Source organism: Dipodomys ordii, unplaced genomic scaffold (assembly GCF_000151885.1).
Source record: "Dipodomys ordii isolate 6190 unplaced genomic scaffold, Dord_2.0 Scaffold242, whole genome shotgun sequence".
In the NCBI taxonomy this organism is placed as follows: Eukaryota; Metazoa; Chordata; class Mammalia; order Rodentia; family Heteromyidae; genus Dipodomys; species Dipodomys ordii.
In genome coordinates, this window is record NW_012267458.1 from 1,656,526 (window position 1) to 1,681,279 (window position 24,754).

Below are 24,754 nucleotides of genomic sequence, written 5' to 3' on the forward strand. Positions count from 1 at the left end.
CTTTTTCCAGGAAGATCTTGCGTATTTTACTCTGATTGGCCTTGAGCTGTAACTATCCTATTTGTACTTCTCTTGTAGCTGAGATTGCAGATACTAGTGGCTGTGTCTGGACCTCCTTAAATGCTTTTAAGCTTGAAAAGTTTCATTTTGTGGGTCTAAATTCCATAAGTCATCACAGAGAATGTATAGAAAACATTTCTCAACAAATGATTGGTTTTATGCTTTTCCTCATGTAAATAGTGGCAGAGCTATTTGGTACTAACTACTTTAATACAAATTCTTCAAACTGCTTCTATAATAAATAAATGATAAATCTTCAAAAAAAAAGAAATAAGAAGTTATGATTACTAACTGCTCATTTTTGCTTCTGTACGAATTGCTTTGTGCTAGATGATTTTATGGTTTTTGTATGATTTTAACTGTGACTGGTTTTAGTTACTCAGTAGTGGAATGTTAGCCTGGGAGCCTAGAGCTGCTTAGTAAAAGACTTCAAAGGGTTTACAGTCCTGACCAAGGGCACAAAGTCCTCAGAATCATCCCCAAAGCTGCAATGCCCTTCCCAGAGGCTGGGGCAGTAAGGCCCTAGGGAAGAAATATAATATTTTAAGAAGCCTAAGCAACTCCATTTTTATTTAACACTCCATCTCAGTTCTGCGACTTGACTCATGATCCACTTTAGCCCCAATGCTAGGAATTTATGACAGAAAGCCATGCACAATTATTGGAACCATAGATGGTGTTTGCCCCTGAGTGGAGTTGCCCCCCAGCCACCTAGGACTAAGAGTTTCTGACCAACCGGTTCTTCAGAGCCCAGGGCGAGACATGCCATGCATTCTGTTGGTCTAGGTGTGACTCATAACCGTTTTTCGGTCAAGCTATGGACCAAGGACATTTTTCTGTAAAGGTCAACCAATCATATTTGCCCAGCTTAGTTTGCTTTAAATGTTAACCAATCATATAATTTCTTATGTAAAAGTTCCTTAAAGTTGTTTGTTCAATACTATAAAAACTGTGCTGATTCTATGCTCAGGGCCTCTTAGCGTCACCGGTTACCATGTGCGCGGAGGACCAAGCTCGAGCTTGCAATAAACCCGCTCTTTGTTGCTTACATTGATCGTGGTCTCTGGTGGTTTTCTGGGGGTCCCCAAATTCCAGTATAACACTAGCTACTCAGGAGGCTGAGTCAATTGAAGCAGAAAAATCTATGCTACTTTAAAATAACTAGCAAAAAGCCAAGCTCAAGGTATGGTTCAACTGGTAGAATGCCAGCTAAACTAGTTAAAGCAAGCAACTATGAAGCCCTGACTTCAAACCCTGGTGCTAGTACAGAAAAGAAAAAAGAAAAACGAAGAGAAGGGGAGTAGAGGAGAAGAGAAAGGAGCAGGGGCAAGATAAGATATACACAAAAGGATAATAATTCCTTCTTTCCTCTAAAACAATGTTTTGGTAATCAAAAAGGCTGAATATATCATTACAGTTGTAGTGAAATTCACCATCACTAGTAAAGGCTGGTTACACAGCAAAACCTAGTACCTAGCAATGCTATGAGATTCGAATGATAATTAGAGTCAGAGAACATTTGGGAAGTTTTCTTCCATGGTTTGCTTGGTCTCATATTTAGATGCACATACATGTGTAGTTCCCATGCAAATACAAATGTGAAATGCCGGATTTAGATGGGATAGCAATGGGAATTTTGTTATTTCTCAGTTGTCTTTTTAAAAGTCTTTCCTGTAACTCAGTGATTCCGATTCTAGCCGAAGTAGACAAAGACAAAGTCAAGTAACTCAGAGAGAAGGAAAGGGTATGCATGGGTTAGCACATTTCACATCAATCCCAGTCATCCTCCAATCTGTAGGAGAAAGCCATTGCATTGGGCTATGGAAATTGGAGGAAATTAGGAACACAGTTAGGACTAGGGTAACAGGGCAAGAGGTTAAGTTATCATAGACACATTTTAGAGAATTCACTAGCATTGGGAGAGAAAATGGACAGGATAGGATTGAATCCTCCGCTCCTCATAAATTTTCTTAATGGGATTTTTTTTAAGTCCAGGCAGTGAATGATAGAATTAACTTGGCTTTAAAACAAGCTCTAAAAAATGTCAAAATGCATATTCTATGGCTCTTAAAATTATCTTGCCACTGGAAATGCGATGTGCATGGCCTATTTCCCCTTCTAAATTGTCCTTACTTAATAACCCTTATTTCCAATCTCAAGAAGAAATGTCACTAGATACTACCGAAGATTCTGTCTGCTTTTAGTGACAGCCTGACATGATGACATAAGGAAGACACCCATCAGGAAGAAGCCACTTTAGGGTAAAAATAGTTCTGGGTTTTTCCAAGTCATTAGAAACGATTACACTTGCTTTCAGATGGACCTGAGTCTTTACAATCTCTTGGTAAGAAACTAAAATCAGAAGGCAGTAAACAGTGTCTCCACTCAGAAAGAGACCCCTCCTAACTCCTCACACCCTCCCCCCCCACCCCACCCAACACAGAGTTACCTGAACTTACTGGAGTTTATGGAAAAAAATCTACAAGAGGACAATTTGGGGGACCAACCTCACAGCTGTATGTCCCATCCTGATGATAGGAGAAAGGCTGGTGACAGAAATGCTGGGGTCAAGAGCCACCTGCCAAGGCCACTCTTCCTTCGGTCTCTACCTTTCAGAAATGCACTCAGCTACTTCCAACTCCAAAGCCAAAGAGAGCTGCATTTGACATTTTGTGTGTGTGTGGGGGGGGATTGTGGGGCCTGAACTCGGCCTGGGCGCTGTCCCTCAGCTCTTCAGCTCAAGGCTAGTGCTCTATCACTTGTGCCACAACACCACTTCCTGCTTTTTCTGTTTATGTGGTGCTGAGGAATCGAACCCAGAGCCTCATGCATGCAAGGCAAGCACTCTACCACTGAGCTACCTTCCCAGCCTTTGACTTTTATCTCTAAAAGTACTCCTGTATGTAGGAAAAATACAATTTCTAAAGATATTTTGAACAGCACTATGAAGAAATATTGTTTGATCTGGGGACTCAACCAATAGGAGAGAAGAGTTGACAAATGGAATTGCATCCAATTAAACAGTTTCTAGGGGAAAAATTACACTGGAACATGGTAAGCTATACAGGTCACTAGGTATTCACAGAGAGTAAGACCAAAGGAGGATATGCTTAGGAGAGGATCACAAAGGCACAATAGCTATGTGTATCTGATCATAGAAAATAATATTTATTGAAATGAACTCCAAGAAATGGAAACAAAAGGCTTTTTTCTTTGTTGCCGTTTTGTTTTCTTTTCTTTTTGTCTTGTTTGTTTATCTGTCTGTAGAAGGGCAAGGAGGAGCACAGAAACACAGGGACAAAGGATAAACAAATGCAGCAGTGGTACTTACTAGACACTATGTTGAAAATGAGCTATACAACTTGTGGGTGAAGATGGGAGGGAAAACCTGGGAGAGGGTAAGGGAAGGGGTGACATTTCAAAAAGAAATGTGCTCATTACTTATGTATCTAACCTCTCTGTACCTTTACAATAACAATATTTTTAGAAAGAAATTAATTAAAAAATAAAAAGTTTGGACAGCAAAAGATAGAAAAAGACAGCTTACAGATTGGGAAAAACTCATTACCAGTTATATATATCACAAAGGCCTAATATCCGGAATATACAAGGAGCTCAAGAAGTGAAATCTCCCTCAAATAATAACCCTACATCCTGGCCATAAAGGAAATTCAAAACAACTTTGAGATTCCATTTCACACCATGTTGACCAGTATTGAGAATACAAATAATAACAAATGCTGGCAGGGATGTGAGTAAAAAGGAACCCTATTACACTGTTGATGAGAATGTAAACTAGTACAGCCACTTTGGGTGTTGGTTTGGAAACTAAACACAGATCTACCCTACAATCCAGCCATACTGCTCTTGTGCATCTACCCAGAACATGGTAAGCCAGACTACAGTGAAGACCCTTGTACATCTATGTTCACTGCTGCGCTGTTCACAATAGGCAAGTTATACGAACAGCCCAAATGCCCTACAATAGCTGTTTGGGTCATGAAAATGTGGTACCTGTACCCAATGGAATTTTACTCATCCTTTAGGAAGAATAATATTTTGTCATTCACAGGGAAATGGATAGACCTGGAAAATAATTACATTTAGGGAATTCAGGCTCAGAGAGACAAAGGACACATGTTTTCTCTCCTATGCGGAAGCTAGATATAAAATACAAATGTGCATAATAACATATGCAGAATTCCATGTATTTACATACAAATTGACTAAAGGCAGGTATACTTAAAGAGAGAAGTCCAAAGGCATAACTCCTCTGAACAACTAATGAACTGTTTATCAAAATAAATATTAGGAAGTGAACATATGTTTTGGGGGATGGTTAATGGGGAAGAAAGGCAATGCAACCATTATATTCAATATGCATTATGAAAAAAAAAACAAGCTATGTGACATGAGAGTAGGGGAGAAGGGGGAAAATGGGTGAGATTTACAAAAGGGGTGATATTGACCGAGATACATTGTACTCATACACTCACTTTTGGAAATGTAACCTCTTTGCACAGCTACTAAATAATAAAAGTTGTTTAAGGGAAACACTTTATGGAGGTGTTACAATGATACTGCCAACAACCAAAGAGGTTCCTAAGCCCCAGTGGCTCATTCTTGTAATCCTAGCTACTCAGGAAGCTGAGAATTGAGAATCAAGGTCTGAAGTCATTCTCATCCAATTAACAAGCAAAAAAACCTGAATGTAGAGGTGTGGCTCAAGTGGTTGAATACCAGCCTTAAGCAATATCTAAGGGACAGTTCCTAGGCTCTGAATGCAGGCCCCACTTAAAAAAAAAAAAAAAGAGTTCCTCCTTCTATTCTATTCCCATCAGAGAATATGAGAGCTAGAGAAAGTAGGCACAAGCCCAGCTAGTCAGATCATGTTCCTAATTGTGTATTACAAGTTCAGACAAATTAGATTCCATTAAATCCTATTTAATATCAAGACAACCATATTTCCAATGAGAAATGTTAATGGCTATACTTGTCATAGAGCCAACCACCCACACATGAGCTCATGAGAGTCAAGTGACTTACTTTTATTTCCAAACAGTGATCATTACACATACATTCAGTGGCCAACGGACATTTAACTAACATTATCCTACCAGTTATGGCAGGGAAAAAGCATGTCTACCTTGGAAGAATCAACAGTAATATAGACTGGCATGAGCTGAGAAGCCTTACTTACTGTCAGATACATAGCTGCATAGACACTGAGAGCTGCTTCTTTGGATGGAAATGTTTTCCTCGCTCTCATGATGAGATCTGGGTTGCCTGTACAAGCCTCCTCCCCACTGATGAACTGTGTGTACTGCTGACACCCCAGTGCCGTATAGTTGGGCTTACATAGGGCAAGAAAATGTGGGGCTAGGTTTCCTGTAACCACTTGTCCAGCGTTTACAAAGATATCAGTAGCGAATAGTCCAAACGTATAAATTCCTGAAAAAAAGAAAATGAACAATTTTAGTTCTCTTTTATTTTTGTATTCCAGTCTACAGTAAGCCAAAACAGAAATATTTTGGAAATCGACATAACATATATACATGTATTATTCACTTTTTGAGTTTTTTTCTTGTTGTTTTTTTCTTTCACGTCATTCCTCCCCAATTTTTCCCCTTGGCTTTTTGGAGTTGTGTGAGCGTTAAATTATTTATCATATTGGACTGTCTACCATGGCTACATTCTTTATGCATGGCAGGTTTATAAGACATGCAATTAGGAGAAGAAAATAGAGTCTAAGACTATGTTGGGATATTGTGATTTTTTAAAAACAAATGAAGATATATATCCTTGGCGAGAGTATAGCCTATCATGCTTTATTTATGCTCACAATCTTACTTTTTCCCTATTTTTGACAATATTTTTTTATCTCACTAACATGAAGCAGAGTAGTTGTTGTCTTTGATTATACCTCTTAAGACCATTCAGATTGGAATTAACTCTGCTGGAGGTGCCAATTAGCAGTAAAATCAAATGCCTTTAGGATTCATTTAAATATCATGGAAAATCTTAAGTAAGGCTGAAGCATTTTTATAGTAATCACTATACTGCTTTCAGAAATATATTTTTGAAGGCATAGAACAGTCAGAATTTAATGTCCTTTATCTTTTTTGGATTAACTCCTTTTTACCCATTTTAGGTTAATTTAGTAAACAGTAAGTACCCAATAAAATAATTTTTCAGTTTCTTTTTAGCATTAAGATTTATTTTCTCTGGTTACCATGAGGGTATAAAATAGATATATTTTTCTCTTTTGGTAAGAAACTTGTCAATTGAATACCAAATTCAATGTAACTGATTATTATGGAAAAACTTATTTATTCCATTTAGAAAAAAATAATTTTTGCCAATAATTTCAATTAAATTTCCAAATATGACCCTTAAGAATGTGGTACTAATGTAAAGAAATGCATCCTTTTATTATTTTGGGAAATATTATCCATCAGAGACTTTTAAAACTCTACAAAAAAATACTTCCCAAAAAAGTTGATTCATTAAAAGCCATGGAATTTTATCACAAAAAAATCAGATATTAATCGGGCGCTGGTGGCTCATGCCTGTAATTCTAGTTACTCAGGGGGCTGAGATCTGAGGATCAAAGTTCAAAGCCAGCCTGAGCAGGAAAGTCCTTGAAACTCTTATCTCCAATTAACCACTAGAAAATCAGAAATGGTGCTGCGGCTCAAGAGGTGGAGTGCTTGCCTTGAGCTGAAGAGCACAGGGACAGTGCCCAGGCCCAAAGTTCAAGTCCTACGACTGACAAAAAAAAAAAATCAGATGTTTATCTTTTTAGTCACATATTTTTGTTTTCTACACCTTTTCATCATTACTGTTGGTTGTACTGGGAAATCTCCATGAAAGATTTGTAAGATCAAATAATTTTACAGTACCAGATGCATGGATTTTGATTTTTCAAAATATCGTGAAAGGCGTATGCATAAAAGACAATTTACAAAACCATGTGTACTGCAAAACCCCGCATCCAAAGGCATTATTCCCTTTAGAGGAGCTTTTTAAAGCACTAAGAACAAACTTTTTTTACATCTCACTGACATAAGTAAAGAGTATCAAAAGTCAAATTTGGGGAGAAGCAGAGACATGAAAGAGAAATTGAAGTGCAGAATGAAGATAATGCACACAATCTCCCCTTCCAAAATCTCATGGGTAGGCACAAAGATCTAAACTCAAAGACTTTTGTATCTGTGTTCCTTTGGAATACGGACCAACGTGCTCATTTTAACTATTTTTTTTTAAAAAATTGATGTAATGTCTTCCTGTTTAAAATTGAAATCTTCGGTAAGAGTACAAAAATATCTCTTGATATTTGTCAATTTCCCAAATGTGCTTTGAAACTAGTATGTCAGTGTATCAGGCCCAAGGCCAAGACTATCAGGGGCTATCAGATAATTATTCTCCACAATATAAAGTAATGTTTTTGTATATAGTAATGCCTCAGTGACAAGCTTCCATTTCATTATGACAGATTAAAATATTCTAATCATGAGAAGGGTTTTGGAAAGTGTTTTGCAAAGTGAAGAAACACACAGAGATTTGAAAGTGAATAAACAGATTTGAAATCACATTGTATTTTGTACAATGTATTTATTTAGACATGCATTTATGACTGCAGAAAATGTGTTTATTTATTTACTTACTTATTTTGTTGTCATTACTGGGGCTTATCTTTTTTACTCAAGGGTTGTACTCTACCTCTTAAGCTACTGATCCATTTGCAGCTTTTTGCTGGTTAAGTTGAGAAAAAGAGTTTCATAGGCTTTCCCACCCAGCCTGGATTCAAGCTAAAATTCTCAGATGTCACCCTCCTGAGTAGCTAAGGAATATAGGGTTGAACCACCAGCTCCCAGTGGAAAATGTACATAACATACATAGTTTTCTTAATGGTATTTAACAGAGCATCAATATCATTAAGCACTCTAAGTTTTACATGGTATTGCTTATTAATTATTATTTTAAAACTCACATAAGCCAGGTACTAGTGGCTCACACTGAATTCCTAGCCACTCAGGAGGCTGACATCTGAGAGTGGCAGTTCAAAGACAGTCCAGACAGCCCAGTCCCTAAGATTCTTACCTCCAATTAACCTTGGACTGATCACCCACCGAAAGTGTAGTTATGGCTCAAGTGACAGAGCACTAGCTTTGGGCACAAAAACTCAGGGACAGTACCCAGGCCCTGAATTCAAGCCCCAGGACCAGCACTAAAACAACAACAACAACAAAAAATGTCTCATAGAATAGAAATCTATCAACTCATGCATGTGAACAAAACAACTTTGAAAGGTTTCATAAGAAAGTTATTCCTTCTGTAAGGTAAATGAAAGGCTTTGGGGATGCATAATTTGGTGGCTATAAAAACAATAGTCTTAGAGCTTCCTTATGACCCAGCAATTCCACTTCTGGGCATCTATCCAATTGACTACAAACTATGCTACACTAAAGCCACCAGCACGATCATGTTCATTGCAGTATTGTTTACCATAGCCAAAATATGGAATCAACCCAATTGCCTTTCAGTGGACACATAATGGATCAAGGAAATGTGGTCTAAAGACACAATGGAAATATATGCTTCCATCAGAGAGAATGGCCTTGCCCCATTAATAAGAAAATGGAAAGATTTGGGAAAATTATACTAAATGAATTAAACCAGACCCAAAGAAACACAGACTGCATGACATCCCTCATTTGTATTAACTAGAATGTGCATATAAACCTACAAGTAAACCCAATGGACAGTAAAAGATAAATAATTACACCTGGACATGATTTATTAAACAGCACTCTAAACATTCACACAGTGAGAACAAAGGAGGATATTCTTAGGAGAGGATCACAAGGGCTTAATAGCTGTGTGAATATGATCATACAAAATGATGCTTATCAAAAATGAACCCCAAGAAATGGAAGCAAGAAGTTTTTTTATTATACTGTTTGCATTTTCTTCTTCTTCTTTCCTTTTTTTTCCTTTGGTTTATTCCCTTCTTTTTTGAGTTCTGTATTCTTTGTCTTGTATATAAGTTTATCTAATTTGGGGAGGGGAAGGGGAAGCACAGAAATGGTGGGACAAAGGGTGAACTAATGCAACACTAGCCACCCACTAGACATTATATTGGAAATAAACTATACAATTGAGAAGGGAGGGGAAAAACTGGTAGAGAATGTCAGAGAGGATTGCACTGTTCAAAAGGAAATGTACTCATTACCTGAATCATGTAACTGTAACCTCTCTGTACATCACTTTTACAATAAAATTTGAAAAATAGACAACAGGTCTTCAGAGAGAGCTACAGGTTCATTTTCTGGTTAGTCTTCAGTGAATTTACATATAGATTCAGTCAGCCAGCTTATTTGGGAGGTCAGCCACCTCCCAAATTTCTCAAAATGAGCAATACATTGAAAGACTATAGTATTCTTAAAATATATCTTAATTTTCATAATAAGCATAATAGATAAACATAATAATGTATAATAAAAATAAATATATTTTTCATAAATATTATTAGCATACACAGATATACTGACTTTTATCTGAGGTATCTAGGAAACAATAATTGACATTAAATTTTATTGTGCCCATTAAAAAATTTCATCTTGACCAAGTTTCAATGAACTTAAAATGATATCCAGTAATTTGTCAGTGTTTGCATATTTACTAGTGCTAACATTTGAGGTAGAAAGTTATGGTATCAGTAAATTTTGTCCTCTAAAAATATCAATTTCTCCCACTTTCCAAGCTACCATTCTTTGCCTTCATAATGTTGAGAACAACTTATTGAGGGTATTATTTCTTGCCCAAGTATTGCTTCTGAAATTTCATAAACATAGTAAGTATTTTATTTTAATGATATACTTTTTGGGTTTGTTTTTTGGGGGTGTGGGGCTTGAACTCAGGAACTGGGTGCTGTCCTTGAGCCTCCTTTTGTTTAAGGCCACTGCTCTACTACTTTGAGCCAGAGCTCCACTTCCAGTTTTTGAGTGGTTAATTAAAGTTAAGAGTCTCATGGGGACTTTTGAAGCCCAGGCTGTCTTCGAACCACAATCCTCAGATCTGTATTCTGAGTACCTAGGATTATAGGCATGTGTCACCAAGATCCATGTTACTTTTTGGTTGTTAAAAGGAAGTTTATGTACTTGAAATTTGAAAGTTGTATTCTTTTCTTCCTTAGTAAGGAAATGCTATTATGATGTAGAATCTTGCAGTATTAACCAAAGAAGTACTATGCAATGTTACTTTTTAAACCAAATGGATACATTTCACACAAAAAGATATACCAATATTTGCATATTCTTTAAAATATGAATCATTTAAAGAACTATCTTACATATAAATACTGTTTTAGTAAGAATAGAAACAACTGAATAAACACATACCAAGGAATCGCACAGTTCGGCGCACCAGTGGATTTATATAGCAACAATCTCCAGTTAATATAGTTTTTTCCTGGTTTTCAAAATCCCTTGTGACTAGTTGTAGGCAAAACACAGCAGTTTCTCCAACGATTATCTTGCAAAGAAATAAAAAGTTCAAGAATATTAGAATCCAACCAACATAAAATGTATTTTTACTTGAAAAAGTGAAAAAAAAATTAAAAATCAATTTATATGCAATTGTACCATGTAAGTAGGGAATTTCATCATGACATTTTCTATATCATATCCTTTTACTATATTCATTCTCTGTATTGCTCTTTCTTCTACCCACTTCTACCTTGGTGTTTTGTTTTGCTTTGTTTTGGGCTTTGTTTTCTGTTGTTTCCCCTTAGTTTCTTCAAGTGAGCAGAAACATGCTATACTTGTCTTGGGACTGGCTTATTTCATTTAATATAACCATCTCCATTTCCATCCATTCCCCCGCCCCAACAACATAATTTTCTTTGATGTCTGAGGAAAACTCCATTGTGGGTATATCATATTTTCTTTATCCATTCATGCATTAGTGGGTACCTAGGCTTTTTCCATAACTTGGCTATTGTGAGTAGTGCTACAATGGACATGGTGCTCAGTATTTCTAGAGTAAGCTGACTTTGGGAGTATATACCCAGAAGTGGCATAGCAAGATTGTTTTTTGTTTTTTGGTGGTGGTCATTGTGTGGCTTGAACTCAGGACCTGGGTGCTGTCCCTGAGAGTTTATGCTTAAGGATAGTTTGAACCATACGTCCACCTGTATTTTTGGTAGTTGGTAGAGATAAAAGTCTCAAAGCCCAGATTGGCTTTGAACCCTGATCCTCAGATCTTATACTTCTGAGTCACTAGGATTACCAGCATGAGTCACCAGTACCAACTAGTATAGTTCTATTTGAGGAACCTCCATACTGATTTCCATAGTACATGGATTAATATTCATTTCAACAGTGAATTTAAAAATAAACAGAGCTCCTTTGAATTAGAAACAATCTTGATATAAAAATGAGCCTTATTATAAAAAAAAGACTACAAAACTTTTTCTAAAAGGGCTTCATTAAAAATGAAATACACAGCCTTCAAACCTCAGTATTACAATTTTTTTAAAAAAATTAAACATACAAAGGATCTTTAAGGAAATGTTCAGTTATTTTTGGTGTGTTGTTGAGTTTAACTTATTTTTAAGTAACTGTTTTTCTCTTGTGGTAGGTAAGATTGAACCTAGGGCCTTGAGTTTGCTAGGCAGGGATTACTATTATTTTCTTTTTGAGATAGTAGTGTCTCACTAACTTGAGGCTGGGCTGGACTTGAACTTCTGATCTCCCACAATCCAACAGCTGTGTTACAGATGTTCATCACAATGCCTAGCTAAGTGACTCTTGAAGATTCTCAAAGAGCAGTGCAAGCCATTTACATGCATAGGAATATCACAAAGAAACTCATGACTCTGTATAATTGACATGCATTGACATTTGTATTTTAAAAACAAGAAAAGATCTTCTATAGACATACTAACTTGAAATCCTATTGATACTTTTGAAAGAAACAAATCACACTTGTGACCTTAAAGTTACCATATGATGAGATATTATTAAAATTATGATCATTATGTATTCTTTGAGTGTGTATATGTGTGTGTGTGTGTGTGTGTGTGTGTGTGTTGTGTACCAGAATTAGGAACTGAACTCAGGGCCTGGGCACTCTAGCTTTTTTACTCACAACTGGCACTCTACCACTTTCAGTGTTTTGCTGGTCAATTGGAGATAAGAGTCTTGAGGAGTTTCTTGCCTAGGCTGGCTTCAAACCTTGATCCTCAGATCTTAGCCTCCTGAGTAGCTATGATTATAGGGGAGTGCTAATTACACTGGCTAATGCATTCTTTACATTTTAGTATAAATGAGTCACTTTTCATATGATTTAGAAAACAAGGAGTATTGCCATACTCCTTTAGCGAAGAAATCAGGATTTGAAATTCAACTAAATTATGTAGGAACCAATGAGAGAAGGTTCTAGTATGCATCTTCCCTCTACTTGCTGATTTGGAAGGATCAATTTGTGTCTGCACCAGTTGTAGTGCTTTTCACACACACCCTCAAAACCCCAACAAGGTTTTGTAGAGCAGTATTATTATGCCTTTTTAAAGATGATGAAGTAGAAACTTAGTAAGATTGTTTAGTTTCCCTTTAGACCACTTAGAAATCAAGCAGAATTATCCTCAGTTCCTTTGACTCTGGGAAATACCATGAACTAAATAGTAAATGAGAGGGGAGTCCAAGGGACTAGGGGTGCCACTTACTTTTACCCCAATGTGAGACATCTATTAATCTGCATCCTTTTTTCCTACCATCTTTTCCTCTTTTCTTACTCTACCTCTCATTTCAAGGAGGTTGGGGTCCAAGGTTAGACTAGAGGATGTTGAACTGAACTGCATTCATCTTTTTGCCTATCTAGTGAGAGCGAATTGAGTTAGAAAACAAACAAAAAACAACAACAACTAGGGCTTCCAAATTTCTCTCAACTTTTCACTTTGGCTTTGGTGAAGTATAGCAGGTGGGTGATGAAACGGTTCATCTGGTCAAAGAAGGCACGAGAACTATTTTTCCATGGGCACCTCGGCTGTCCCCAGGGCCTTAGGAGAAATAACAGACAGACAAGCTGTGTGATTGGCATGTTCTTATTTCCTGGGTCATGTCTGCCTCTCTGCGGCTCCCCAAAAGGAAGGACCGGGAAGACACTCTCTTGGGTTTTAGTTTCAACCTTTTCTACTTTTTGGCCATAGCATGTTTCAAGTTCAGAAACGGTGCCATCTGTTCGACTTCATGAGCCCCTATCCCCTCATGGTTGCTGCTCTGCTTCTCTTCTCTGAGGTAGCAGCTGCGGGGTCTCCATCCCCAGTCTGACCTCATAGTAACCTGAGCCTCAAATCAGGCTGTCAATGCATTAAGTATGTCAGAAAACCTCAGATGTCCAATATTTTCAGGAATCCAATCCTCAATAGATTTCATCTTCAGTAGATCCAAATGTTCTCTTCTGCTTTTGCCTGGCTTTTTACCTCCCTCCCTCTATTCCTTCCTTCTTTCCTTCTTTCTTTCCTTCTTTCTCCTTTGAACTCAGGGCCTTGGTGCTATCTGTCCCTATTCTTTTGTGCTCAAGGCCAGTGCTCTATCACTCTGAGGCATATCTCCATTTCAGGCTCTTTGGTGGTTAATTGGAAATGAGTCTCTTAGCCTTTCCTGCCAAAGCTGGCTTTGAACAGTGATCTTTAACCTCCTAAGTAACTCAAATTACAGATATGAGCCACTGAAGCTTGGCCTGCCTGACTTCTGATACCAACTTTCTGGCCTTGCTGCTGAGATGAAGGAAGGTTTACCCAGTACCCTTGTTCCTATAACCCCATCTTGTATTGTTTTCCCTTTCTCAATAACTCTCTCAGTTACCAGATTGCTTCTGGACTGAGAATTAAGGTTATACTTCCTGGTAGCTATCTTATGATGACCTCTTGCTTGCCTGCAGGCTGGCTCATTTCATGTTCCTGAATTTCCCACTGGTATATTAAGTGTATCTGACAAAGCAGGGTCTAGTCACAGCTGGCACTAGAAGCTCAAACTAGGTTAAGCAAAGTGAGGGATATATTTCAGGGTTGGTGGGTTATCTCAGAACCTGAGGGAAGGGAATGGGAGATTAGCTCCTTGAATGCAAGTCTTCAGGAGGCCAGGCACACGAAACAGTACTTTCGGTTGTCTCTGTCTGACCCTGCAGTCAAGATCTTGTCTTACATCTTTTTTTAAAAATATATTTTATTGTTATTATAAAGGTGATGTACAGAGGGGTTACAGTTTCCTAAGTCAGGTCATGAGTACATTTCTTTGGAACAGTGTTATCCCTTCCCTCATTTTCTCCCCATTTTTCCCTCCCATCCCCATCTATATGTGGTACAATTCAACATAGTGAATGCCACTGCTGCATTTGTCACCTTGTGTCCCTGTTTCTGTGTCCTCCCTTACCCTCCAAAAGACAAATAAATTAAAGAACAAGACAAAAGGAAACAACAGCAACAACAACAAAAACCCTCTTGTTTCCATTTCTTGGAGTTCATTTCTATAAATATTATTTTATATGATCATATGCACCTAGCTATTTATTCCTCTCCTAGGAATATACTCCTTTAGTCTCACTTTATATGAATGCCTAGAGACCTATAATTCATCATGTCCCAGTGTATTTTTTGCTATCCAGTATATTTACCTTGTAGATCTATTGGCACATTCTAGTTACCACAAATGAGGTAAACCATGTGAACTATGTTTCTTTGTGTCTGGCTTACTTCACTTAATATAATTTTTCCAAGAAAGTAAGCCAGGCCAAAGAAACATAGGTCCCATGGTTTCCCCTATTAGTAATAACTAGTATATGTCTAGGACTAGCAGAAAAGGTCAAAAGCTATGTACATATGAACATACAAGATAATGCTAAGTGAAATGAACCCCAAGATAGGGACACCCCAAGATAGGTTTTATTCTTCTTGTTCTTATTTTTAATGTACTTATAATGTACTATGTGAATTTTTTTGTTTCTTTTGTATGTTTGTCCCCCATGGTATAACTCCTGTTTTCCATTTCCTTATGAATGGTACAAGATTGTTGTTCTTTACAGAAGAATAGAATTTTTTTATATCTTGACCCTTTTGTCTATTCTTGCTTTGCTCTTACTTTTTCTGCAAACTAGTTCGACCTCCTTCTAGTATATGTGGTTGCCCGACTAGTCTTCAAGAGCCCTATCTTGTACTTCAGCTTAGTCAGTCCAAAGAAACGATTCAAAACGACAAGATTCACATAGTTTGGCTTTAGGTAAATGTCTCCTTTGTCCAATGAACCAAGGTTAAAATACTAACCAAAGGTGTGTCCTGGCATTTAAGAATGAGCTCTCTGGGAAGTGGAGTTCTCAAAACAATGCTCAACAAGAAATGTACTCATTGCCTTACTCATGTAACTATAATCCCTCTGTACAGCATCTTTACAATAAAGTAATTTTTTAAAATGAGAATTGCTACACCCTGAGATCTCTTGTCTATTACATCTGTCTGGCCCTCTGCCCATACCAACATTGTTGGTATACTTTTCTCCATAGTCTTTGGAGTCTGTGTTACTATCTACCTAGGTGGGCTTAGTGTCATCAAAGCACACACCTAGGCCCTTGTGTCTGTTTTCCTCCAGTGGGTATGTCTAACACACATTCTTTAAGTTTTCCTTTCCAGGGATATTCCCTTGAAATCTATGGAACTCCACACACATACCAGATTCCCTCTTAACTTCTCCCACCCAACTTCCCAGAGGAAAAACTCCCCACTCTTTATATAGAGTTAGCAGAAAAATTCAAGGAACTAAAATAAGTCCGATGAGAGCGGATGCATTTTGGTAAATACATGCTGAGTCCAGGACTCTGTGTTAGTTCCTGAGGTTCAGGGAAAGAAGGATTTATCATCTACCTGGATACACACCAGCAAAATAATCAGCAAATGGTACAAGGCTGCACATGCTGAGTTATATTTCACTGTCAGGACAATATATGCCTGTAGGAACCTGAGGAAGGAATCTCACAATCACTGAAGGCACTAGTAATGGCTTCTAGATTGACGGGCCCAACTGCCCTGGATGGTGTGTCCCACTGTATCCACAGCATCCTCATAGCCTATAACTAAGCATATGCTTATTACTCTGATAGGGCAAATACCTTCCACTCCACTGGCAATTTTGATTTAAAGACATCTGTGAGCTTGACCAATTTTTCCTGCAATCTGAGGTCCTTCCTGTCCAATCTTCCTTCCTTCTACTTCCCCTGCAAAGTGAGACCTCCAATAGTCTTAAGGCTCTATCTACTACCTCTAGCGTACCCTCCAACCATTCTCTTTTATAGGTGTTTGATGCAATACATCTCGTATATCTAATCTCATTTTCATCGACCTCTGGGAGAATATACATGAACATAATGGCAAAGAAAGATAAAGTATGAACCTGGCTGAGATTAGATAGGTCTAGGGAATTCAGAAACCACTAAAATCAGAAATTACAGTCTGGGCAGGGGATAGCTCTCAGCTTGATTTCCAGAGAGGCATTATGTGGACTGTGTTGATCTGGAAGGCAGAGGCACAGGTAGCACTTGATACGCTGACAATTATGATAATCACTGAGAAAGTTATTGATAGCAAGAGTATCATTAGCAACATCAATAAGGCTATTAATGACAATAGCATTCATATGTAATCTAACATTTATGTCACCCTATGCCAACGGTGATGTTTTTGTTCATGATAATTTATACTTGTATCTTGTACTTTCTTCCCAACCTTAAGCACAGCCCTAACAGTGGCTCTTCACTCGCTATTTTTCTCCTTCCTCTCTCTTTCTGATTGATTCAATAGATTATAGTGATTATAGCACATTTCTCTTCTCTGGAATTTAAATTAGAGGCTTTGAGCAGTGAGGAATAGAGCTTAATTCTATACTCCACACTCTTTCACTTTGGTTTTTATCTCTTCCTTTCAGTGGCCCTCCCTGGTGGACTTTATTCCTCTGAAGGCTGTTACTCTAAAGAATCCCAAATATTTGCCTCTCTCCTAAATTCCAGATATAGAGTTCCTTCTATGGAAACATCTCTGTGCACTAGGATAGGCCTAGTGAAATCTCACAGATTTCTATCCACAGTGATTCCATTGGTACCACCACAACCTTCTCTTCTCCTGTTGTCAATGAAGCCACTCATACTAAAAACTCTCATGCTCATAACACCTTTCTACTTTTTATATATACATCTCTCCTTCAATGGCTTTTATTTATATTATTTATACATATAACACACACATGCATACATACACATATACACATACACAACAGTGTACAATATGGTGGGATTTTTTTGCCTGTCCTGGGACTTGAACTCAGGGAGTGGGTGTTGTCCCTCAGCTTTTTTGCTCAAGGCTAGTGCTTTACCATTTGAGCCATAGCTCCACTTCTGGCTTTTTGGAGGCTAATTAGAGATAAGTGTCATGGGGATTTCTCTGCCCTGTCCGGCTTCCTCAAACTTAAGTGTCCCACGTAGCTAGGATGACAGGATGTACCACTGACCCCCAGTTGATGTTTTAAAATATGTGTAAATTGTAAAATGGTTTACTCAAACAAATTAATATATGGACTACCTCACCTACTCACATCTTATTTTTGGCAAGAAGATTTAAAATCTACTTTTGTAAAGATTTTTAAATATGTAGGGCATTAACTAGACTTGCCTCATTGTACAGGAAATCTCTAGAATGTGCTCCTATTGTCTACCTGAATCTCCACCGACAGCTTCATCCTGATATCATGTCTTAATTTTATTTTAAATATGTCCAGCTGTTTTTATTACTTCTGCTTCAGGTCTAGTCCCTCATCCCTTCTTCTGTCATCCTAGGAATTTTCCTCTGCTTTTCAGCCTGTCTGTCAGATTGATCTGTTTGTGCAAGTCAGCTTTCCTATTTACAACTTCAGTGTGTTCTCATAGCCTGCGGATTAGCAGGAATTGTCATGAGAGGTCATTTACAGCTGAGCCTGAATTCATCTGTTTCAGCTTCTGCAATTCTTGCCTAACTTGCAGGCATGCTATGTCATGGTCACAGCTAAACCTTTTTATCTCCCCAACATGAATATATTTCCATACATCCAGGCTCTTATACTTGGTCCATGGCTTATTATAGTGTGGTAGGCAGGCCATTGTTCCATGCTTGAGATGATTTAAATATTGCCTGCTCTCTTGCAAGTTTATATCTATTTCTAGTGCAATTCATCCTTCTCTGTGTTCCAATGGCACTTTGTACATTTATTATGGTAATTTCCATAGGGTTTTAGAAGGATGGGTAACATCTGTCTCTTGCACTCAATTGAAAGCTTCTCTGAGACAGGGATTGTATAATGCTTCCAGTTTTACAACATGGTGACTGGCAATAAATGTGAATGCCATAGGAATGAATGAAATCCAGTTCATTCAACTCATTTCATAGACAAAGAAACTCATTCAGAAAGAAATAGAGACATTATATATGCCTGCGTCACACAGTTATTGACATAGAATCAGAATTCAAATTTAGAGCTATTTTCATCACAGTCTCTACCTAGGCATTTGCCAGCTTTTCCTTTTTCTTCAGGTAATGACAGGACATAATAACCTACTCCTCACTGAAGGCTGAGCCCTGGAGTTGCACCCCATTCCCACTTTTTCTGAAGCTTACAAAGAAAGGTATTTGGCACTTCGCACCTCATAAGGACCTTTACAATCCCTGAGGTATGCAGGTACAGGAGAAATAAGAAAAATATCCCTGATCTTGTGAACACACTTTCCAGTCTTCGATCAGACCCCAAAGGGCTTCACACCACCCTGCCTCACTCATTATTGTTTTCTCAGATTCTCTTCTCAATGAAGTCTCTTCATGTCTCCCCAGCAAGGATCTTATGTGGAAACAAGGACCAGGTTCTTGGGGTCACTTTCTTACTTTATCTAAAGGGAATTCTTAGTTCTGGAGTCATTAGATTTCCCCATCCAGCCCTTGGGTAAAGAATATAATTGGTTTGTTTCCCTAGAAGTAGGTTGGAAAAACAACACAATAAGGACGTAAGAGTCAGAGATGGAGATGTTAAATATGTTGTGGTGTCATGCTTTTTCCTGATTTTAAAAAAATAATACTTCCTATTTGTGAACCAACAAACAAAGCTGCTTCCAGAGAGAGTTGAGGTGGTAAACAGTGTTAGTTGAGATCAACTCAGGCACACAGCACCTCTCAGAACTGACACAGACACCCTACCAGGGGTCTACAGAGTGAGAAAGAGAACAATCTAAGGAGGGGCTCCTGTGGTATTCATGGAAAGCAGGGACCACCATGCATGGATCAGTGTTTTTCCTTAACTGGGGCCAAAGCTCTCCATTCATCGAGGAAAGAACAAAGAAGGAGAGAGAGAGAAAGAAGACTCTACTAGAAAGATTGTAGGCTAGCACACTAAGTACTTAGCTATCCATCATCTCCTCATTTCCTCTCCCCTCATCGGAGCCCTAGTCTCAGCCCTCTACTGTTGAGAGAGACAATGCCTCTGCCTGTTCCCCTGTTCCAGAGGAAGGCCTTGTGAAATCTCATGCAGAATGCTAGCAATTGCTCAAGCTCCTTGGCAACCTAAGAAGATGCCCATCAAGACTCTAAAGCTGATCATGAGCCGATTCATCTACCCAGCCAGGGCTGGGTGTGAGCAAGGGTGTGGTTCCAAGACTCACACAGATTTCTCCCCACTACAACCGAACAGTCTACCTCATCATAGGCCAGAGCTCTTTTCCTACACTCAGACTGATAGACAGAGCCTGGATCCATCGCACACCACTCCAAACTTGAGTATCATTCCCTTATACCCCATTCTCTTACTGAGTCACTGGATTATGTGTTATTAAATAGTATAAAATCCTCCCTGCCTGCCACACTGGACCTAACATTGCTCAGTCCTGTGGTTCTCTCTTTCTCTCTCTCTCTCTCTTTGATATTGTCAACCTGTGATTTTTATCCATTACTTCATTTGGCAAAGAGTAGATAGCCCCATCTTGCTGATGAATAGTAATCCATGGAAGTGCAGGCATGATTCATAAATCCCAAGATATAAATGTATAAATATCTCCAATAGGAACATAAAATTGTGCTCCTACCTCAGCCTCCAGAGTCTGACCCTTTGTTATCTAGCTCTTTAATGACAAACTACAAAGTGAATTTTTATAAAAAGAAGCAATCACTTTGGATTTTTTAAAAAATAAACTTCTAATTCCAAATAGCATCATGTTTGCATTTATAAAACCCCAGTTAACAGTTTCTCCATGGTGATGGTGCAAAGACAATTACACATCAGTGGTTTGCCGTGAGAAAGAGGCAATGCAGCAGTGAAAGTCACATGATCATTGTGATGGTGATTGGTGTGGTTGTCATGTATTTCAGATGGGAGAGAAGATCTCAAAGGCAATGGTAGTCTGCCAGAATGCAGTCATAGGATGCACTTCATATATATGTATAACTAGAACTTACACGTGTATGTATATATTTTATATATCATATATTTTATATTGTATTATATAGTTTACATATAATATACATATATGTATTATATATACATATATATGTATATTGAAGTCTCACGCTTACAGTCTAACAGAAAATAGTAACTGCCTAGAATAGAAAAACCTTAGTTTTCATTCTATTTTATAGCTTGCTTTTACTAAGGAAGTGATTTTTTTCAAATTGTATGGTAATGACATGAAACCTTCTTTTATAGAAATTTGAATGAGGAAAGTAAGGGGGAGAACGTGGGCAAGAATGCGGGACAGAATTGAGAAAAATAAGGGAAGGGGTGGGTGGAAGGGAGGTGAAGATGTTGTAGGGATGACACAGATCCAGATGCATTGTTCACATAAACTGCTTTGTTAAATGACCCAAAAAACACCTCCAATCCAAACCCTAAAAATTAAGAAAAGTGAGGGAAGGGGTGTGTTGGGAGGGGTGGGTGAGAATGTTGAAAGGGGTGAGTGATCAAGATGCATTGTATTCATAAACTGCTCTATTGAATGGCAACTCCTTTGTACAGCTTCTTAATGATAATAAAATTAGTCAAAGAATTTGCTTCTGAGGCTAGGGCTGCAGCTTATGTGTGATGCCCTGGATTCAGTATCTAACATGTCCCTCATCAAATAACTGCTTGTAAATTAGATAGATTTAAAGAAAAATAAACGACAGTGAAAGTAGTGTGAAGTCGTGGCAGATCACCTGAACATGATGCCTTACCTTTGGAAAAGATGTAGCTAAGTGAAATAAATGCCATTTACTCTGCTTTAGGTAGAGTTCTAACTGTTCCGTGAATATTTACTAATCTCTTCTCCAAAGCAACTCGGTGAGGTCAGTTTTACTGTTATCAAATTTCAGTTCCAAAGGAAATGAAGCACAGAGAAAGTAATCTGAATAAGTAACAGTAACTGATATTGTTGACTGGTAATAACGGATACTGTTAAGATTTAGTGAAGTGAAGCCAGACACAAGCAACCCACACCCGTAATTTTAGCTGCATAGCAGGGTGAGATCTAGAAGATGATGGCCCAAAGTCAGCCTGGGCAGAAGCAGCAAAAAGACAGGCTGGAAGTGTGGTTCAACTGGAAGAGCACTCACAAAGCAAGCATGAGGTCTTCAGTTCAAACCTCGACACCGACAGCCAGCAAAATAAATAAAATAATAAAATAAAATATATTTTTAAACAAAGATATAATGAAGGAGGAGTAACAAGGAAGTTGACAAACATACACGGTCCAGAATTAGATTCATGCTTGTCAGGATTACAATCTTGCAGAGACCTCTATTGAAACACTGCTGCCAGTACACTCAGGAAGCTACCATCCCAACCACTCCATTACCATAAGCTTGTCAGCGGATTTCTCAACAGAGAACCAAAGAGAAACATTTGCTCCTCCTGAGAGCTCAGGGAACAAGTGGTTCACCAAGGGGGTTCCCGGACCCACAGGATCAGCTACTTGGGAATATGTCACAAATGCCTCATCTCAGCCCTACTGACCTGCGGAAGCCAGTGGCAAGGTCTGGCCATTTGTGCATTCACAAAAGCCCTCTTCCCTTGCCAGGCTCTGACAGAGATTTCCAGGAGTCTAAGCCTCTTTCAACTACTACCATATTTAAAGAGAGTTGTCAGGGGTATTTTAAAAGGGATTTTTAGATGCCTGCTCTGAACAAATAATTAGTATGTGCTCATACCATGCAAAGATCTATTCCTAGCATGTAGTTAAGGGTGGCATTGTAGCAAGAGATGCTAAATTAAGACTAACATAAACAAGAAATCCAACACTCACACTTGCCAGGTACTTTAAGTGAGGTTGGAGGAGATGGACTAACCTAAAAGACTCAGCTAACCAATTCACTTATGTCCCCTGCTGCAGCAGTCATCACACTGCTTGTTCTGTCTAAAGTGGGAGAGACAATCCAAGGAACGTACAACCTACCTGCCAATGCAGACACATATACGTAAATATAGAATAAAGAAGAGATGCGGACCTGGGGGACATAATGATTAAGAACAGAGTATTCAAATGACAAAACATGCATGAAAGAGTAACATCCCTTTCTGGAATTTCTTTGCAGAAATGCATCTAGCTTTCTCCAACCTTGGGGAACTCATGTGTCAGTAGTAACTCTTGGAAGTGGAATGGCACAAGTGTTAAGAGTGCCAGCCTTGAGCAGAAAGGCCAAGCAAGAGCATAAAGCTCTGAGTTCAAGCATCAGTACTGGCACACACACAGTAACTCTCTGAGCCTGAGGACTTGGGAGTTGGGGAATGTATCAGAATGTACTGCAGAGTACTGGAATGTTCATCCCAACCTGGTGAAAAAGGCTTACTTCTCCCACTCGCAGTAGGGCGGGTATGAACTCAATGTGTGAGAGTGAGCACTGGGTTTCTCTCTTGCTGGATCAATGACCACACTAAGAATGAAACTTCTCTTCACCTCTGTGTCTTCATGTGTCCAATGGAGACAATAAAAATGGTGCCACCGCAGGGCTGTGGTAAAAATTAAGAGTTAATTGCTACACTGCTTTAGAGGAAAGGCTGGTACAATAAGCACCATAGGGATTTTAATGATCATTAGATGATGACCTTGAAGATTTTTCCCAAGTCCTGATAAATGCAGCTCATGTCAGAAGCAAGGGAGTCACAAAGGAAGAGAGCCTGGGATGTCTGGACTAGAATATCTTGGGATAAGGTCAAAGTCAACTTAACTTGTCAGGTCAACCTGACATTCTTCTTCCAGTCCCTAGGAAGAGACAGCAGGAAGACACAGGAAAAAGAGGTATAATCTGCTTAGTTAGAGGCCGTGAATTCAAAAGTTATACACAGTCTCTTTTTTTGTAATAAGAAGAATTTTCTGAAAACCATTCAAAAATGCTGACCTAGCTAAAATAAATGCTGCTGAACAAACTTTACATGATCTTTATGCTTTGGCCAATGTAAAGGATGGAAACTATAAGAAAAATGAATTGCAAGAGTAGCAATGTATAATTCATTTTATACACCTTGTAGTTTGTTTTACTATTACTTTAAGATATAAGGTCAAAGTCCTGTGTTCACAGATCTGTTGTGGGCCAGCAATGTTCAAATATAACCATCATCCCTCAAAGTAATTAACTCACAATGAGTAAAAATTAATATTTAGATTATCACCTAGCTTTCTAACTCTTCAGACACACATTAAAATGCATTTCCTCTCTTCTTTATCAACAGTCAAAAAACAGCATGACAAAAATGTAAACACTCTTTAGGGCTTTGAAATGAAGGAGTCATTAGAAACAAGGCTTTAAAACCCAAACAGAAATTATCTGTCCTTAGAGTAATAATTCTTAAACTAAAGTTTGTAAAATGCTAAGTAACATTTTGTAGGAGAAAAATTAATAAAGAAATCAAGAAGAAAGTTAAAATCTGCGACCTTTAACCCCTCCTGAAGATTCAAGTGCATATTAGCATATCAAGACTTTTAGTTCCCCAAACCCCATGACAAGTTATTTTACTGTCTTTGCCTTAAAGCTAGAAAGGAACCCAGGGCTCAGAGAGATCATATGATTTACTATAGTAGTCAATTTTCTCTTAGCATAAGCAAATAGCTCAGGCTGGGTAACTTACAAGGTAAGGAGATTTTTTTTTTAATTCACAGTTTTAGAGTCTGAAAATCTAAAAAGCATTTCACCAGTCTAGATGTGGTTCCACTGGAACACAAATGAATGCAAGAGGTAGAATGAATGCAAGAGGTAGAAAGGACAGGGAGAGGCAGGAAGCCATAGAGACTGAAGAGTGGTCAAGCTGGTTCTTTCATTCCAAGAACTTATTCAGAGGTCTCAGGAAGGGTATTCTCTTAGAAAGGTCCTTACTATGCCCTAACTACATAAAAGGGAAGTAATGTGTCCTTTTATATGTGCTGTTCCTTGGGCTTGAACTCAGGGCCTGGGTGCTATCCCTGAGCTTGTTTGCTCAAGGCTAGAACTCTACCATTTGAGCCATAGTTCCATTTCTGGCATTTGGGTGGTTAGTTAAGATAAGAGTCTCATAACTTTCCTGCCTAGCTTGGCTTTGAAAACCATGATCCTCAAATCTCAGTCTCCTGAGTAGCTGGGATTATAGACATTAGCCACCAGCAGCTGGTTTAATGCCTCTGAATAACAGCA

At 38.3% G+C, this 24,754-nt stretch overlaps 1 protein-coding gene across 2 annotated transcripts in view; it reads right to left on the reverse strand.

The window, feature by feature from the left end:
- LOC106000799 (lipid phosphate phosphatase-related protein type 5) overlaps positions 1 to 24,754 on the reverse strand; it is a 127,025-nt gene that overhangs the window by 73,456 nt on the left and 28,815 nt on the right. For both annotated transcript variants that reach the window (XM_013036034.1, XM_013036033.1), the window contains exons 2-3: positions 10,464 to 10,596; positions 5,261 to 5,511 (exon numbers count right to left, since the gene is read on the reverse strand). In XM_013036034.1, coding sequence (XP_012891488.1) covers positions 5,261 to 5,511; positions 10,464 to 10,596 — 384 coding nt within the window. The remainder of the gene's footprint in view (positions 1 to 5,260; positions 5,512 to 10,463; positions 10,597 to 24,754) is intronic.